General features: G+C 32.6%; 2 protein-coding genes and 1 pseudogene across 3 annotated transcripts; 2 read left to right on the top strand and 1 right to left on the bottom strand.

Annotated features, from left to right (window-relative positions):
- Positions 1–4432: 4432 nt before the first annotated feature.
- On the top strand, positions 4433–6361 carry LOC148204070 (uncharacterized). The gene has a single exon (XM_088107845.1). The coding sequence runs from the start codon at positions 4433–4435 to the stop codon at positions 6359–6361; it is 1929 nt and encodes a 642-aa protein (XP_087963971.1).
- A 58-nt stretch (positions 6362–6419) lies between these two features.
- LOC148204069 (secreted RxLR effector protein 161 pseudogene) lies at positions 6420–7181 on the top strand (annotated as a pseudogene).
- Positions 7182–13033: 5852 nt separating this feature from the next.
- Positions 13034–17662, bottom strand: LOC124836767 (uncharacterized). Of its 2 annotated transcripts, none has more exons than XM_047311966.2 (6): positions 16931–17651; positions 16707–16830; positions 16329–16437; positions 14684–14723; positions 14304–14559; positions 13034–13315 (listed from the first exon to the last, which is right to left on the bottom strand). In XM_047311966.2, the coding sequence occupies exons 1-6, from the start codon at positions 17177–17179 to the stop codon at positions 13239–13241; spliced, it is 855 nt and encodes a 284-aa protein (XP_047167922.1). In that variant the 5' UTR covers positions 17180–17651; the 3' UTR covers positions 13034–13238. The 2 variants fall into 2 exon arrangements, with proteins under 2 accessions (XP_047167922.1, XP_047167923.1); XM_047311967.2 differs by lacking the exon at positions 13034–13315 and adding an exon at positions 13323–14194 and having other exon boundaries at positions 16931–17662.
- Between the last annotated feature and the right edge of the window lie 1140 nt (positions 17663–18802).

Genomic DNA, 18802 nt, shown 5'->3' with positions numbered 1-18802 from the left:
AATCTATCACATCAATCACACTAATTTTTATAAACTTTATTTCCAAATCCACCTCAATTACCTTCAACCACTCAAACAAATAACAAAAAATTTACTCTCATATCCTCTCAAATCTATTCAATCACTCTCCTTTAAATATCTCCTCCAAATATCCTCAACCGAACAAAGCCTAAAAGTTGGAATGATGCATCTTATTGTGAAAATAGGAATAAACAAATAGAAAATAAAAACAAGATTCATTTTCTCAAGACTGGTTAATATGATCCAAAATTGATTTTGTAAAAAATAATCAAGTCTAATTGATCCACGCATTTAAAAATAGATTGAATTAATTCAATTTGTTGAGGTTTTGGGTTGGCAGACTGACAAACTAACGTCGAACTTGAACAGATTTATGTTAAATTATTGAACGAGTTATCGAATTGATGGCAAACCAAATATTCAAATTCCACTTAAATAATTTATCAATTTATTTAAATATAGTATTATTGATGTTTAATTGGCTTAAATATTATTATAAAAACGAATTCTTAACATTTAGGGTTTATTAGTAATGTTGGATTGTTGAATTGAAAAAAAGGTCTTAATCTGTCTTTTTTTTACTGGATTGTTGGACTAATACGTTGAATTTAATTCCTCTATGTGGAAATATAATAAATTAAATTGATATTTATTATGTTTATTTCTTAAACTCTAGCAATAATCAGTTATGAAGTTGTTAGATATTTTATTCAAATTTTAATTTTAAATAAGATAAAACATACTAAAATAATGTCATTATAAAAATATACTTTTTTTTTTTTATTTCATTCGTTAACCAGTGTTTTTTTCATTCTATTTTCATTTTCTATTTTCTCTTTGTTTCTTTTCTCACAGTTTACAAGCGGCATAAAATGCAGTATGGACTTAAAATAAAAAAACTGAAAATATGTTTTTCTTAAATTTCATTCTCTCTCTTCTTCTTTAACGTGTCAAATGACAATGACATTCGTGTCAGAGAGGAAATAAAAATAAATAAAGTTTAAATTTTTAAATTTTTAGATCATTGCATCTGCAGGGTGCTCTCTTGATTTGGGCTTAATGGGATCTGGGCCCAACAGTATTAGACAAAAATTTTATGAGTGTTTCATCCTACATATCCAACATCTCATCTTGCACCTCCAAAAATTTCATTTTTAAACTTCTGACATATGCACCTCTAACTTTTCTAAAAATTTTATTTTTTAATAAACATATTTTTATTTTCTTCTCTCTCTTATCAAAGGCACTTTAATAAATACATTTTTATTTTTTTCTCTTTCTTATTAAAGTCTCTCTGCACTATCTTAATAATAATCTAATTTAATTTAAAATTTAAATATTATTTAATATAATTTTATATTTTAATAATTATTAAAATATGATTTATATCATAATAATAGTTATATTAAATATATAAAAATCAAATAACTAAAATAAAAGTGATAATGATAAAAATAAAAAATAAAATAATAATAACAATAATATAAATTTTGCTTTAATATATTCAAATATATTAAATTATATTAAAATATTATAATAAATTAAAGGGTTAAATATGTTTTTAGTCCCTAAACTATTGACCGTTTTTGGTTTTCGTCCCTCTTCCAAAGTAAGGTACAATTTGGTCCTCAATCTTTAAAAAACGTTCGTTTTAGTCGAAAAAACGAACGTTTTGAGGACTAAAAACAAAATTTTGAGGACTAAAACGAACGTTTTTCTAAAGAATAAGGACCAAATTGTTCCTTACTTTGGAAGAGGGACGAAAACCAGAAACGGCCAATAGTTTAGGGACTAAAAACATATTTAACCCTAAATTAAACAGTTATTAAATTTTAAATAAAAACAAAAGTTTTAAAAACTTATTTATTGGATACTGTAAAATATTTTAATAGTTTTTTTTCAAATTTAATAAATATTTAATTTAATTAAAAATAATTATATTATTTATTATATTTTTCTAATTTAATAATTATTAAAATTTTATTTATATTTTATAATAATTTTATTAAAAAAGTAAAATAAAATAACTAAAATAAAGTTAATAATAATGAAAATAAAAATAGTATTGAAAATAAGATAAAAGATATTTAAATATATTATATTATATTAAAATGTTAATTTAATTAAATAATTATTAAAGTTCAAATAAAAAATAAATTTAAAATTTGTTAATCGGATATAGAAATCCGATAATGTGCGAATCGGATATGGGTATCCGATTAAGAATTTTTCAAAATTTTATTTTTTATTTAATTTTAATAATTATTTAATTTAATTTAATAATTTAATATAATTTAACATATTTAAGTATATTAAATGTGATTTTAAATATTATTTTTATTATTATTATTATTATTATTATTATTATTTTTAGTAATTTTAATAAAACTGTTATAAAAATATATATTATATTTTAATAATTATTAAAATGTAAAAATATAATAAATATATTATAATGTTCAATTAAATTAAATATTTATTAAATTTTAAATAAAAAACTATTAACATATTTTAGGATATCCAATAAATAAGTTTTTAAAAATTTTGTTTTTATTTAAAATTTAATAACGCTTTAATTTATTGTAATATTTTAATATAATTTAATATATTTGAATATATTAAAGCAAATTTTATATTATTGTTATTATTATTTTATATTTTATTTTTATTATTATTACTTTTATTTTAGTTATTTGATTTTTATATATTTAATATAACTATTATTATGATATAAATCATATTTTAATAATTATTAAAATATAAAATTATATTAAATAATATTTAAATTTTAAATTATATTAGATTATTATTAAGATAGTGCAGAGGACTTTAATAAGAAAGATAAAAAAAATAAAAATATATTTATTAAAAAATAAAACTTTTAGAAAAGTTGGAGGTGCATATGTCATAAGGTTAAAAATGGAATTTTTGGAGGTGTAGGATGAGATGTTGGAGGTGTAGGATGAAACACTCAAATTTTCTTAGCATATTTCCAGCATATTGCTTTTTCCTGCATCTCCAACTCCTCTACCAAGTGAACGATTTTAATATTCAGTAAATGACTATAACTTTAATTACAATATATTTTAAAAAATTAAAGATAATAGATTTTCTTACTTGATGACAAGTTTTTACGCGTTTATGCAAAAAATGAATGTTTTTCTGTCGTCCTTTTAAAATCTTGTGAATTATAAAATTATTTATGCTATTTTTATTATTACAAAAAATTTTAAAATTATCATTGTCAATAAAAATAAATTTAAATTATTGAAAGATTTTGCAGATGAATTTTTAAAATTTTAAGTGTTAACAAATTTTTTCGTTGGTAATACATATTATATTTATGGTGTGACTTTTAGTTAATAAATCTATTAGTAATATATATTATTTAACGGATTTTTTTCGATAAATCTTTCAGTAATATATATTTCACAAATTTATCGTTAATAAAATTCATTGACAAAAAGAGTGACAAATTTTCTGTCCATTATTTTTATCTTTCTAGGAGCCACCAATTATTTCTTTTTCTCCTTCTCTCATATGCACGATATTGTGAAATCCTTTACCCGTTCTCCTTCTTATGTGAACCATCAATACAAATCATTGAACGAGACTCACGGTGAACGATCGATAACCATCTCTCTAAAGAGATACACTACGAACCAAACTCACTACGACTTTGAAAGAAGCAGCCCATTGCGATAAAGAGTCTATTGGGAATAAAGGTTCACTACTGTCAACAAGAGACAGTAGTCTTGTATTTTTCAGTTAGTTATTTTAGTACGGTTGGTTTACAGTTTTGTTAGTTTACTGTTTAGGTTTACAGAAGCTCTATAAATAGAGTTTCTATGTTGCAGTTTCATATTACGAAAAACAGAGCATGTAATAATCCCAGACACATCAAAATAATACAAGAAAGGGTTTTTCTTACCTCTCTCTTTATCCTCTCCATTTTTGTCTTCATCATCACCTCGAACAGTGGCCTCCTCCGTCGCCGGATTGCTCTTGAAGCAGCTCCCGAGACGAAGCTTCTCGACGCCCTAATCTCGCTTCTCCCTCAGGTTTCTCGTGGTTGTTTCTGCCACGCTGGAAGTCACAATGCTTGGCAAATACCAAGCCGCATTGGACTGGGCCATACGCACTGGATTAAGTGCACAGTGTTGGGCCGTTTGTAAAATGGTATCAGAGCAGGTCTAGTACCTGCTCTGCTTCCGTTGGCTCTGATCTTGGCATCCTTACTCTTCTTGGTATCTTCTTGGTATCTTCTTGGATTGGTTCTTCCACCATGGATCAGATGGATCAATTTTCCAATCCATCCAGCCCCTATTATCTACATCCAGGTGAGAATCCAGGCCTCACACTGGTTACTCAAACGTTGAATGACAGCAACTACTCCTCTTGGAGCAGAAGTATGAGGAGAGCCTTGCTCTCTAAAAACAAGATAAAGTTCATTGATGGGTCTATAAAGAAACCCCAGAAGAATGACCCATTGTTTGACGTATGGGAGAGATGCAATGTGATGATTTTGTCTTGGATAACAAAGACTCTATCACCACAGATTGCAGAAAGTGTTATATACATTGAAGAAGCCAAAGAATTGTGGGATGAACTGAAAGAAAGATTTTCCAAAGGTGACTACTTCAAGATTTCTGATTTACTTCAAGAAATACATTCCATTAGGCAAGGAGAGAGAGGAGTTAGCCAGTTCTTTACTGATCTAAAGATTCTATGGGAAGAGTTGGAGTCTTTAAGACCCATACCCATTTGTACATGCAAAGTTCCATGCAGCTGTGATCTGTCACGAGTCTCCTTGAAATATAGAGAAATGAAGCATGTGATGTGCTTTTTAAAAGGGTTAAATGATTCTTACAATACTGTTAAAACACAGATTCTTCTCATGGAACCCCTCCCAAATATCAACCGGGTTTTTTCACTCATTATGCAACAAGAGAGACAAGAAAAACACAACTCTGCAGATACAAAAATCCTGGCAAATGTGACTGACAAAAACAGTCACTGGAAAGGCCAAGGAAGGGGTTCTGGATTTCGTGGCCAAGGAAGGGGAAGAGGTAGAAATCCCAACTATGGTAAACAGTGCTCATACTGTAACAAAATGAACCACACTATAGATGAGTGCTACTCTAAACACGGATACCCTCCTTGGTACAAAAAGGGTGACAACAATCAAGATAAAAAGGCTGACTGGAATTCTGTAAATGCATGCCAAAACAACACTGAAACAGAGGGGACTCCAAGCACACAACAGACTGCTAATGGTACTGGTAACAGCAATATTTTCAACTCCTTTACAGCAGAACAGATGCAGAAACTTCTCAGAATCATGGATAAAATTGATGAGCCTACCCACAAAGTCAATCAAGTTCAAAGGAATGACACTGAAAATAGAGAAGGTAATCTTTCCTGGATAATAGACACTGGGGCCACTGACCATGTGACCCATGATAGGACAAATTTTGTCACTTTCTTTAAAATTAAACCTATCTCTGTCAAATTACCAAACAACACTGCTCTCACAGCTGAGCATGCAGGAACAATACAGTTCTCAAAAGATTTTATCATTTTTAATGTTCTTTACATACCTGAATTCTGTTTCAACTTGATTTCTGTCCAAAGTCTTATTAAAGATTTGAACTGCAGTCTAACTTTTACCTCTAAGACTTGTCAGATAAAGGAGAACCATACTTTGAAGATGATTGGATGTGCTAACTCTTGGAAGGGACTCTATTATCTACAAGCTTTTCCTAAACCTGACCAGAGATACATTGCTAATACTGCTTTCTCTTTTAAGAACACTGATGTAAATTTGTGGCATTGTAGGCTAGGTCACCCTGGAGACAGGGTTACAAAACAGATTTGTGAGAATTTTCCTTATGTTAAAATTGACACTAACATTGTTTGTGATACCTGCCACTTTGCTAAGCAACGAAAATTACCCTTTTCTAAGAGTGTTACTGTCACTGTTGAATCTTTTGAAATTGTGCATTGTGATATATGGGGCCCTCTTAGTACCATTTCGGTTCATGGTCATAGGTATTTTCTTACCATAGTAGATGACTACAGTAGGCACACATGGGTTTTCCTAATGAACAATAAAGGGCAAACTAGAGATTTATTACAAAATTTTGTTGTTAAGATTAAAAACCAGTTTAACAAGACAATCAAAACCATCAGATCTGATAATGGTCCTGAATTTAGTTGTGTGGATTTTTATAACTTGCATGGAAATCAATCACATAAAGAGGCTTCTACACAACAAGTTTCGAATAAAGAATCTTGGAGAGCTCAAATACTTCCTAGGAATGGAAGTGGCCAGATCTAAAAAGGGCATCCACCTATGTCAAAGAAAATATGCTTTGGATATACTAGAGGAAACAGGAATGTTGGGATGCAAACCTTCATCTACTCCTTTCCTAAGTGATACAAGTTCACTATACAAGCCCAACAACTACCTGGATGACCCAGGACCCTACAGAAGGCTAATAGGGAAGTTGTTGTATCTCACAAATACCAGACCCGATTTGTGTTTTTCAATTAATCTGCTTAGTCAATTTGTACATTCACCTACTGATCACCACTATCGTGCTATACAGCACATTCTCAGGTATATAAAGTCCAAACCATCTGAGGGATTGTTCTTTGCAGCTGATTCTCCTATGCAGCTAAAAGCTTTTAGCGATTCAGACTGGGCAACGTGCCCTGACACGAGAAGATCCACAACTGGCTTCTGTGTCTTCCTTGGATCTTCCCTTATCTCCTGGAAATCTAAGAAGCAGAGGACCGTTTCTAGATCCTCCACTGAAGCCGAATATAGAGCCCTTGCAGCTACTGTATGTGAGATACAGTGGCTGAGTTATCTCCTAAAGGACCTTCAGGTTGAAGAGACAGGAATCCCTGCCTTGTACTGCGACAACAAGTCTGCAAGGCACATAGCTCATAACCAGAGCTTTCACGAACGGACTAAACATATTGAACTGGACTGCCATGTCGTTCGTGAGAAAATCCAGGAACGCCTTCTAAACCTTCTTCCCGTGCGATCTGACGAGCAGCTGGCCGATATCTTCACCAAGTTTCCTCACCGCGTCAGATTCAAGACTATTGTTCCCAAGCTTGGACTGATGACAATACATCGTCCAGCTTGAGGGGAGGCTATTGGGAATAAAGGTTCACTACTGTCAACAAGAGACAGTAGTCTTGTATTTTTCAGTTAGTTATTTTAGTACGGTTGGTTTACAGTTTTGTTAGTTTACTGTTTAGGTTTACAGAAGCTCTATAAATAGAGCTTCTATGTTGCAGTTTCATATTACGAAAAACAGAGCATGTAATAATCCCAGACACATCAAAATAATACAAGAAAGGGTTTTTCTTACCTCTCTCTTTATCCTCTCCATTTTTGTCTTCATCATCACCTCGAACAGTGGCCTCCTCCGTCGCCGGATTGCTCTTGAAGCAGCTCCCGAGACGAAGCTTCTCGACGCCCTAATCTCGCTTCTCCCTCAGGTTTCTCGTGGTTGTTTCTGCCACGCTGGAAGTCACAATGCTTGGCAAATACCAAGCCACATTGGACTGGGCCATACGCACTGGATTAAGTGCACAGTGTTGGGCCGTTTGTAAAAGAGTCGTCTTGCCTCCTCCATTACGATGAATCATCCACTACAACAAGGGCACCATCACTACAAGTGCACACGTTACATGGAAAGGAAGAAGTCTCAACTTTTACCACAGATGACTGAATTAGCTTGGACCTTAATAATTTTTTCCCAAAATTTTATCATAGTTTATAATGACGAAATTCAGTTGGATTGAAGATGTATTATCCATTTCGTTCATAATGTATTGATTTTCTTTGGATTGGGAAAATTAAAAAAAAATAAAAAAAGGAAAGAGGAGAAAAAAGATGAACTAGATTGGGATAATTATCAATAAATTTTTCTTATAATTGCTAAGAAATATTTTATTTGATAATTATCAATGAATATAAAATTATGTCAATAAATATTACCAATTGTATTATTATTGATGAATGTTTGTCTGTGAAAAATATGCAATTAAAAGTCATTTTTGACAAATTTTTAACAAATTTTATATGTGAATAATACATTTTTATCTTGTGGTGTATATATGATTTGTTTGTTGGTGATAACCATAATTTTAAGGACCTTGACACATGAATCTTGATTTTTCCCTAAAGAGAATATAAGATAATTAATCATTCAAAATCAAGATATAAAGAAAGATGATGTTTAACGAAAAGAAGGTGATTATAAGAAGAAAAGAAGAAGAAATATGATATTATAAATTTGAAATTAGTAAACTAATCAATCTAAATATCAACATTAGAAATTATGATTTGCTTTTTGTTTTCGTTAAAAATTCTCCGTATAACTAAAAAGAAATATTTAAAAATAAAATTATTTTTCTCGATAAAATATTTAAAAAATAATAATAGAATCGTAATCGATATATTTAAGTAACTTCAGCAATTCGTTGATGTACGTTTGACAAGTGTACCAATAGTAATTGTAGTAACAAAATATCGTCCTCAAGGATTGAATGAGTTGAGTACTAGTTTACTAATTTACTTAATTTTGAGCAACAAAGATTGTCAAGTAGAATGATGAACATAAACAAGTGATGGAAATTCAAATAGTATAAACAATGTTAGAGAATTGATTTCATACCTTTTCATATAATTTCCTCCCATTTTCAATCCATGTGTAAATTATAATTATCCACTTGAGTTTATTTAGAGCTTGTTTACCCCTAATCCCTTAGTAGGCAAACGTATCCCTTGAATTTGAATCCCCAATCCCTTAGGCCAATTACAAATTCAACAAGATCATGAAGAACAATCATATCTCAATTCAAACTAACTAGTCCTGCCCAATTTCCCAATTGTGACAACATCTAATCTGTTCTATTTATAAACGCAAGCAATTCCCAATCTCCCAATTGTGAAACTGCTCATAGAATAGACATTAAAACATAAATAGAACACTGGGATAATTAAAATGAACTTAACATCAATTGAAAAAGGTTCAGAAAATATAATCCAAAGCACTACATCAATCCACTAACAAAAGGAAATTTAGTTCTGCATAATGGAAAAAGAAAAATCAAAAGCAAAAAGTTCCGCCAAAAGTTACAGCCAAAAGCTCCAAGAAGAAGACGAAGAAGAAACCCCCTCGTTGATGTCGGTGAATCCTCTTTTTGTCTCCCCCTTCCACGTGTTTTCATTCCTCCCCATCATTTCCACAAATTCCTCCTTTTTAGGAGAGTGGTTTTCCTTTTCCCTAACTTCCTCCAATTTTCCTTTAATTTAATCTTTTTAAATCAATCATAAAAGAGATCAATAACTGCTCATGGAAACTTTCACAGCCCATGGAAAACTCCCCACTCTACCTGTGTTCTTCTCTGCTTTAATTCTGTTTTCTTACGTGAATCCACAGATTACTCCACAGGTTGTGGGAACTTTCACAGCACAGTTGTTGAACTTTCTGTTTTGCAACTCCATTTAGAAGCAACATCCACATGTAACTCCACAGGTTGTGAGACTGTTCATAGCTTGGTTGTTGAGCTCTCTGGATTCATCTTGGTATCTTGTACATCAATTCTTCCCAAATTGTGATTTTGGCACTTAAAATCATCAATCTACAATAAAAACACAAAATGCCAATGTATGATCCGAAACAGAGATAATCCATGACTAAATCCTTCAATGAATGCAATTATGCATGCAAATGACCTAAACTAAGACATGAATGCAATTACATGTACTCAGACATCACAAATGTTATGCTGTTTTGTGATATTAATCTGGTTGTTTGAAATATAATTTGAGTCAATACAAGGTTTATTAATGAAATATTAAATTGTTCAAAAGTTTAAAAAATTATCAGCTTCATGTATGCGGTGAAATCTTATAACTTAATAATTATATCATTGAAATTTTACATATACAAGTCATTAAATAAAGTAACCTTAGTCACTCTTAAGACGATCATGATTGATAAATATAAGAACAAAATAAACTTTATGTATACAAGAATAAGACATGCTTTATATGACTTTAAAATACTAATTTAATTTTATTCGTTGCTTATTGAAAACATGAGAAAAATGATGACGGAGAGGCATGAATTATAAAGAACAACCAAATGTCTTTATGGGAAAATATACTTAGTCACGATGTTAACTAACATTCGAAACACCTAAGACTACACTTTTTAAAATTATTTTTGACTTTTTTTTTCCTCACGTTATTACTATGTACTCTTCGGCAATTTCAGTACTCAATGTTTAATTTTGTAATTTAATATTTTAAACTATGGTTCAATATTGTTCCAAGCTACATGCAGGAGAGAACAGAAAGCATTCCCGGTTCAATTCTTAAGTCTTATATGCTAGAAAGGTGCAAAACTAACACAAGATAAATTGGTTTTCTAACATTGAATTATAAAATGGTACATTTGAGTTAATTTTTTTGGATCCCTAACTCCAATTCTCAATCTAGCAAAACTTCAACATTTCAGTGATTTTCACATAACTTTGGTGAACACAGTTAAACCGTAAACGTCTTCTCGATCAACGTCTTCCCTTCCTTTCGCTTTAAAACCATTCCTGATGGTCTACCAGAATCTGACGAGGAGGCCACACAGATACACCGTGCGATCCCCTTAAAAGAACATGCTTTTTGATCCATTTAGTTCCTGTAACTTTCCTAGTTTCTGACGATGACATGAACTTCACCTTAATTACTGTCAGGGAACCAGCATCCCATGATGTTCTTTTTTGGACTATAAACGCTTGTGGGCTCATGTGTTTCCTTCACTATAGTCAATTTGATCGACCCAAAGGGCCTGGCACCCCTCAAAGGTACTATATATGCTATATATTAATTTCTGTTCGTTCAGGATATGTACTTGATATATGTTGATGTCGATTCTGATTCAAATAAATTTTAAGTGAAATGGTTTATATTTACATTTTCATTTTGAAAACAAGTTGTTCAGGAAAACTTTTCTAAAATTGAAACTCTAGTAAAATTTTAAACTCAGAACCGATTTCTTAAAGTAGGAGCTATTTGTTTTATAAAACTTGAGTTACAGACATGAACTCAGTCCATTACTTTCCTGTGCTTGCAGACATGAGTTATATAAGAAATGGGCATTTGGAGACCACCATTGATTGAGTACCTGGTATCAAAGAAATTTTGTCGAGAGATTTCCCCAGCTTTTTCAAAACCCACATGACATTATGCTGCAGAGTGTGGGAGACCTAAGCATGCTTCTGTAATCATTTTGAACACAATTCAAGTTTTGGAGGTTCTTTCCTCCATTTTTACTCCTAAGTGGTCCCTTTCTCTTCAATCATGTCACGAATGAGGACTTTAACACAATTGGGTCGAACCTTCGGAAGGAAGATAGACTGTGGGGAATGGCCCGACTTGAACACAATAGCGTTTTTGTTATTTTTTTTTTTAAATAAAACAGTCAAGAAAATATGAATCTATAAATTATATTATTAAATACATAAATAGAACAACAATAACAAAAAGTAAATAATTTTTTTTCACACGAGAGCTTTGTTCTCTACATTACCTAACATCACTTGCCCTTTTTCTTTTGTTTATTAACAAGAAAGGTGATTGAATGAGAATAATTAACGCATACTAAGATTTGTTCCAACAGCACTGAAATTTACTAGATAATAAATAATAATAATTTAAAGATAATAATATAAAACATAATAATAATATGAATAAACTATTTATCATATTTGCAAGTATATATTGCGCTAGATTTTGATTTTAATAAAAAACATAAACCACTCTAGGCAGTATTCTATAAATAAAACATCAAATCTTCATTACAGTAATACGATAAGTCCACAAAAATAAAACATATTTATTTTAGTGCCATGCTAATCTCTGATTTCATTCAAAATACTAAAGATCAATAATTGAACTTAAAAAGGGGACGTGTACACTTAGGTGTACGTTTGTCGAAATGTACGTGGAAAAATGAGGAATGAAAGATGTGATAGAAAAACAGAGAAAATAAAATATCTAAAATACTCGAATATCATCATTCTCGGACAGTGGTGGTTTCTGATAGATTCGTAAATATTAGATTCCGAGGTTTAGGAAAGTGGAGGTGAAGGAATTGGAAGTGACCATGGACAGGAATATTGCAGAGGAATGAAAGGAACTTTCATGGATAGGTTCAGTATCAGTATCATCTGCTGCACCTTCAACTATGCATGCATTGGTTTGTTAGGTGAAAAGAATTTGAATTTTACTATTTACTTTATTATTAACATTTTTGTTAGTTATTACATTTTAAATAAAATTACAAGTTCATTCTTTTCTACTTTGAAGAATTGCTAAATATATTAAAGAAGTTGATAAAAAAAGTGCCATAAAAAAATATAATTTTTATCATTTGTAACTAAAAGTTATATGAATTCAATGAAAAAAAGTTGTAAGAAACCATTACAATTGGTCTGAAAGTTAGAAAATAAGCAAATAATTACATTGACATTTCCCTTTTTTATACATACTGTAAAAATCAATCGAGAAATTCACATCCGAACAAGCAATTAGTGCGTGTTTGATTTCTTCTCATCCAACATATATTATTCAGCATGGAAATTGACACGAACGCGCGTTATTAAAGCGGCATAAACATACTGAAAGCGACGTGATAAAATGGAAAATAGAGTGAAGAACACTACAAAGAAGTTTTATTTGAGAATTACTTAGTTTTCATCCTCTCCTAGAGACGTGAGTTATGGATTCTCTTTTTGTTTCGTTTTACAGGAATGTTGCAGAACATGATAATAGATTTCTCACACTTTTTATAATAGCAAAGATTCATTCATTAATTTCACTTCTCACTTTTGATTAGTACGTCCTACATGTGTGTGAGGATATAATCTTTAATATATAAGGGAAAATCCTTAAAGGAAAGGAGAAGAGAATGAAGATTAGATGAATGAAGAAGTTGTTTAGTCCATCTTTCGAAAAAGCCACAGGTGTGGAGAACACCGGTAATAGCTAAGCCATTATTTCCTAAAGCAAAAGCTTGTGGACTAAAAAAAAAATATGATATAATGTGGAAAAAGATGAAGAATTAATGTGATGAAAATTAACTTGATGAAGATTAAACAGTTGAAACTTAGTAGGTATATATATTTTATTAGTTCTTCCCTTGGGTATTTGAACTTTCTGAAGTGGCTGCTGTTTCAGAGGAGATACGCTGCTGGCTCTGTGAATCTGATCAAGATCAACCACATAATTAATAAACAATAATTGAAGTTATGCTGAAATATAGATATCATAAGCAGGTACGTAAATGATAAATAGCAATGTCATTTTCGACAATTATTTTCTTATTACTATATAATATCTTGGGCACATGGGCAGAGAAAAAATGGCAAACCAGATAAGACTCTTTAAAGAAAAGCAAACAAAGTAAGACCACGGCTAGTCTCTGACGAAACTCACTCCCATCTCACTTCTCATTAAGACAATTATTCACTCTTGCAAACATGTTTATGTGACACAGTAAAGAAACATTTGACAGAATCTTGCATGTAGTTTTTTTGCTTAGGATATGTGAAAATTGAGTGAAATGGAAAAACTGTTTTTTCAGTTCTGTGAATACAGAAATTAGAAGTTGATACAGCAGAGATTGTACTCACAGACGGTGAAAAAAAGGTTGTGTTTGCTTTGATGTGTGATGGTCTCGTTGATTCAAAAATAAAAGTTTATATAATCTAACATGCATGTGGGCCAACACATGAATGGCAGAAGATTTGACTGCCTTAAAGAAATAACTAGTAATATATATATATAAAGATAAATAAAAATTAACCACCCCATTGTATTTTTTCTTTGCTACTGAAATCACATGTATCCACTGTTACTTTACACGATGACCCTCTCTAACTCTGTCATGACTTTCCACATTGACCTATTGATTCATGGCACAACCGAGACAGCTCATTCACGTGGCTCTGTGGTTGCCCATGTGGACCCCATGCCCATATATTGCAGCCAAATCATAATATATAGTGTGTCAGTAAACGCATCATAATTCATACATCTCTGTCTCTGTCTCTGTCTCTCTCACTCGCGCACCATCTCTGTGGACTGTGGTACGTGTGTGAATGGAATATGTTTTTGAAAGAAAGAATAATTGAATGATGAAAAGTAATTAAAAACAACTAAATACAGAGTATAAGGGATGAATTAAAGGTACCAGTTGGAGAAGGAAAGCTTTGGGTCACTGGTGATTGGAGTGGGCGATATGCAGAGAATGAGACTTCCACGGGTGTAGGATAGTACAGATAAGATGGTCCAGGTGATAGACGATTTGCCTGGGGTGAGGAAAATGTGTTTCTTGGTGCTTGCACAGAGTAACCATAGTAATACGGGGTGCTCATGGTGGAAGATGATGCTCCGTAGACTTGTTGATAGTATTGTGGTTGCTGAATCTGTGGGTTGTACAATGTCGCCTGTTTTCGTACAATCATTATTCATTAACTTCACATTATCCAACTGCTCTCCACTAATACTTGCTAAATTCAGATATGGTCATTAAAATTTACATATTTGCTAATGACAAAGAAACAGACTTACTTGGTGGTGGTATCCATAATCGGGAGTGTAGGCTGCGTAGCTGAGAGAGAGTAAAGTCGAAAGGAGTTTAATCAGTGGGAAAATAATGTAAACTGCATGCATAACTGCATTTTTCTATGAGAATAAAGTAATAATTCAAAAGAGCATGCAGTTGTGAATTATGTAATGTTTTTCGGGTAACATCAGTATCCGTCGTATATTGTCGTGGGTCCCTCGTTGATCTGTGTCTAAAGGGAGGAAGAAAGAGAGCTTGATTGATGTTTGTGTGCTAGCATTGAGGCCCCCGATACACAGTTCCCAAGTTTGAATTTACTATGACTTAATTCAGTGGTTGCTTTCTTTTGAAGATGGTGTGCATATTATGAATAACTGGTTGCCCAACCAATAAGCAGAAAAGGAAGGAGAGTATATATAGAAAGAGGGATTAGCTTTAATGTCAATATCTCGGGTATGCAAACAAGAGAGACACTTGAAAAAACAATTAATAAAGATCAATTATTCTTCACGAAAGTTTCATAGATTTTTTTTTTATCATTAGTTAACCTGACTGACTATGTTGTATAACTAACATGAAAAGATATATATGACCGGGTAAACTCAGTATACTAATAAGGTTAAGCTGATGAGTCACACTCTTTCGAAGAAATGAAACTGTAATCATTGTCACTATGTATATGCAACTCATCAAATTGAATAGCTTATTAAGAACCACGGTATTTCAATATAATAATAGCTTTTGCTTTAGTGTAAAGCATCTAAAGTTAATATTAGCATTTTCCAGTCAAAGGTACCAAGTAGAAAAAGTCTGCATCTCTATACCTTTTATACAATTTTCCATGCCTACTTTTGAACTCTAAGCTAAACTTTTACATTTATAGTATTTTAGAGCCCTGAAGAGTACATGCTGGTGCGAAAATGACTCGATGATCGAGAACATGCAAAAGTACCGAGAGCTGTGGGATTTATCTTGTACAAGATCATAAATTAAATTAATTGTTGAAGGACCACAGAGACATATATATATATATATATATATATATATATATATATATATATATATATATATATATATATATATATACACACGCATATATACACGTATATGCACTGTCAGGGGTCACATATCTACCGATCGTAGCTGTTATCACTAGCACTTCTACTATTACCATAGTCGTCTGTAACTATCTATATCAATGATGCTACGTTTGTAATAAAGTCTCCATACGCTTTATTCAATTTACGGCATTTACAAATTTAAAACTATTACAAACAGATTTAGAGAAAGATGAGGCGAAAAATATTGAAAGCAATTGATTAACGAGCTAAAAAAATGCAGTTGATTAAGCATTAAGGAAGTGAGATGAGATTAAGGAAAATAGAAGGAGCACTAATGCACGTTATGTGGATGTGGATGGCAGAGCAACCTTTTCCCATCTGTACTTTATTTACGAGATGATTTTTAGGCTGACACTGATGCCTACTATAACTGGTGAGGAGCAGTGAGCAACATATGCAGACAGTAAGATGTAGTGCGTCTACATGCACTTCCCCATTAACATCATGGACCAGTTCCTTTGACTATGAGTGCTATCAAATTATGTTTTATTAATGCCATCACTGAATGAACAAGGCTAACTCAACTCACCCATATGGCGGATACAGAACAGCAGGTGCTGGCGGCAGCGACGGCGGCGCTCCCGCTCCCGGAACACTCTGTACTGTTGTTCCTCCTCCACCTTGAACTATATTCCTCCCTGCATTACCACCCACCAAAATGCCTTGTCATATCAAAAGACACGGAATAGTTTTTTTTCTCTTACTTTTATGGTAAATTATTTTACTTTTCTCTCCTGTTAAAAGGGATGATGAACATGTATTGAGAAAAAAAGTACTTGGATATTCACATATCAAAAGACAGGCAGTATGAAATGACGCATACCAAGAAAACCATGTACTATATAGTTCAGTTTTATACGTTAAGAGAGATAATATTAATAATGTATGAAAGGATGTAGATTATAACCTCGAGGTGGTGAAGGTCGAGTCCTTCCCAGAGAAGCAATATTGCAATTTGCTCTTCTGCCATCTATTATTGGATTTGGATCAGCACATGCTCTTCTTGCCGATTCTTGGTCGCAGAATGTTACCTGTTGTTGAATTCATGGTACATATATATAGTTTCGTTAACTTGGTGGTATTGAAGGTATGCGAAGCGTAGAGATGAAGAGAAAGGGAGTTAGTACATACGAAACCGTAGCCTTTGGATTTTCCGGTGTTCTTGTCAGTGATTATGACAGCTTCAAGAATGTCCCCGAACTGCTGGAAATATTTGCGCATTTCTTCGGTGGGAGTCTCCCAGGCTAGTCCTCCGACGAAGAGTTTGGTGAAGGTAGTGTCTCCGAAGGGTGACCGATAATGCGGGTGATGATGAGCCATGGCTTCAAGAGAAGAAATGGGTGTCCTTGTCTGTGCATGAAGACTGGCTGTCTCACTCATTTAAGCTCTTTGTTCTACTCTTCTGAGGGCCAAAATTCCATAAAATAATTCTGCTCTGTGGTATATATGTGTGGCTTCCCTAGTGTGTTGGATTTTGCAGCAGTGGAATCATTGCATTTGAAGAGGGTGAGAGAAGAAGGTGGGCGTGGTTTATGATGGTTGTTTGGAACAGAGGCGTTGGTTGATTGCAACAAAAATATATAAGGAGAGTAAAGAAATTTATTTTGAATAAAAGGGTGTGTGAGAGAGAGAGATCTGACAGGTGCTAACTCTAACTTGCTGGCAGAAAAAGCGAAGGAAGAAAGACAAGGGATTTGTGTTACTATATACCATCTCACTACGACTGTCAAGTGTGTCCTCACTGTCTTTGCATTAATATACTCACTCTTACTACCCTTAATATGCTTCTCCTTCTCTTCTTCTCCCCTGTTAGATTTTTCGCTTCGCTTTTTCTGTAACTCAACCACATTTACCAAACTTCCTTTCTTTTTTCTGTCTCCTTGAAAACATTTACAACCATTCCTTCAGTACGGTCTTTTAAATTACCCTTTAACTCAAAATAAAAAGGAGATACGGACCCTCTCGCCATAATTCAATTCAATTCCTCATTTCACATTTTAAAGAGCTTGGAAGGGCAAAGGTGCCTCTTTTGCTGATGTAAGTAATTTATTTCATTTTATTTTTTAAATTTTTACGTAAGCATCACAAAATTTTATCTTAAAGTATATCAGCCGAGTGGGATGAAAAATTAAGAATGATGGTAATAACATGTCAAATCAAGCTTTTTATAAGCATGGATTGTTTTTCTGAGTTTTTTTATTACCGCAGGAGGCAATTAAAAAGGTAAAAATATGAGTTTAATCTCTTAAATAGTTCTTCCTTACAAGTTTTGTCTATTATATTTGATTATGGTAATAAGAATGTACTATGGTTATGAAGTGCAGCAACCTAACACAACGTTTTCCTTTTATGTTGGGACCAAACATATCCCACATGATCCCATGTTCCTGTGCCTCAATCCGCAAGTCAAAAACTATCCGCAAATCAACCAAAACGAATAGGAAAGGTAACAGTTGAGGTTTGAAAGGAAGCAAAGAAAAGGATATATGGAGTTCAGTTGTAGATGAAGGCCAATGGAAAATGATGAGAAAGCAAAGCATTTAGCGGCTGCGATGAAAACAAAATTAAATTCTGTTTTAACGAGTTATATATGTATACATAATACGTAAACATCACTATCGTTTCATTCCCTTGTCAATCGTGATTGGTGACAGTAACAATCTCTAATACCGACCATAACATAGCATATAACATGTCACACACACACATATATATTTTATCAATAATGGTAGACCATTATGTTGTCCACAACCCCACGAGAAATGAGAACCACAAATTGATGTTGCTCCCGGCACATAATTAAGAATACTTTTCGAGGATGATTCTCCGAGAGTTATAGTTGGATCATACATGTTTGGCACTCTGATGGTGTTGTAGAACTTGGGTTAATGATTATGCATTGCATGACTTTTTTTGCAAGTGAGCCTGAGCACACGCACAGATTGAGATACACATATATAGAGAGAAAAGGAGTGATTATCTAAGTTGTTGGCAGCGTTAGGG

Source organism: Vigna umbellata, chromosome 2 (genome assembly GCF_029865625.1).
Source record: "Vigna umbellata cultivar VRB3 chromosome 2, Vumbellata_1.0, whole genome shotgun sequence".
Lineage (NCBI taxonomy): Eukaryota > Viridiplantae > Streptophyta > Magnoliopsida > Fabales > Fabaceae > Vigna > Vigna umbellata.
Note: the sequence above shows the minus strand (reverse complement) of the source record. Positions and strands in the feature narration are given on the sequence as shown.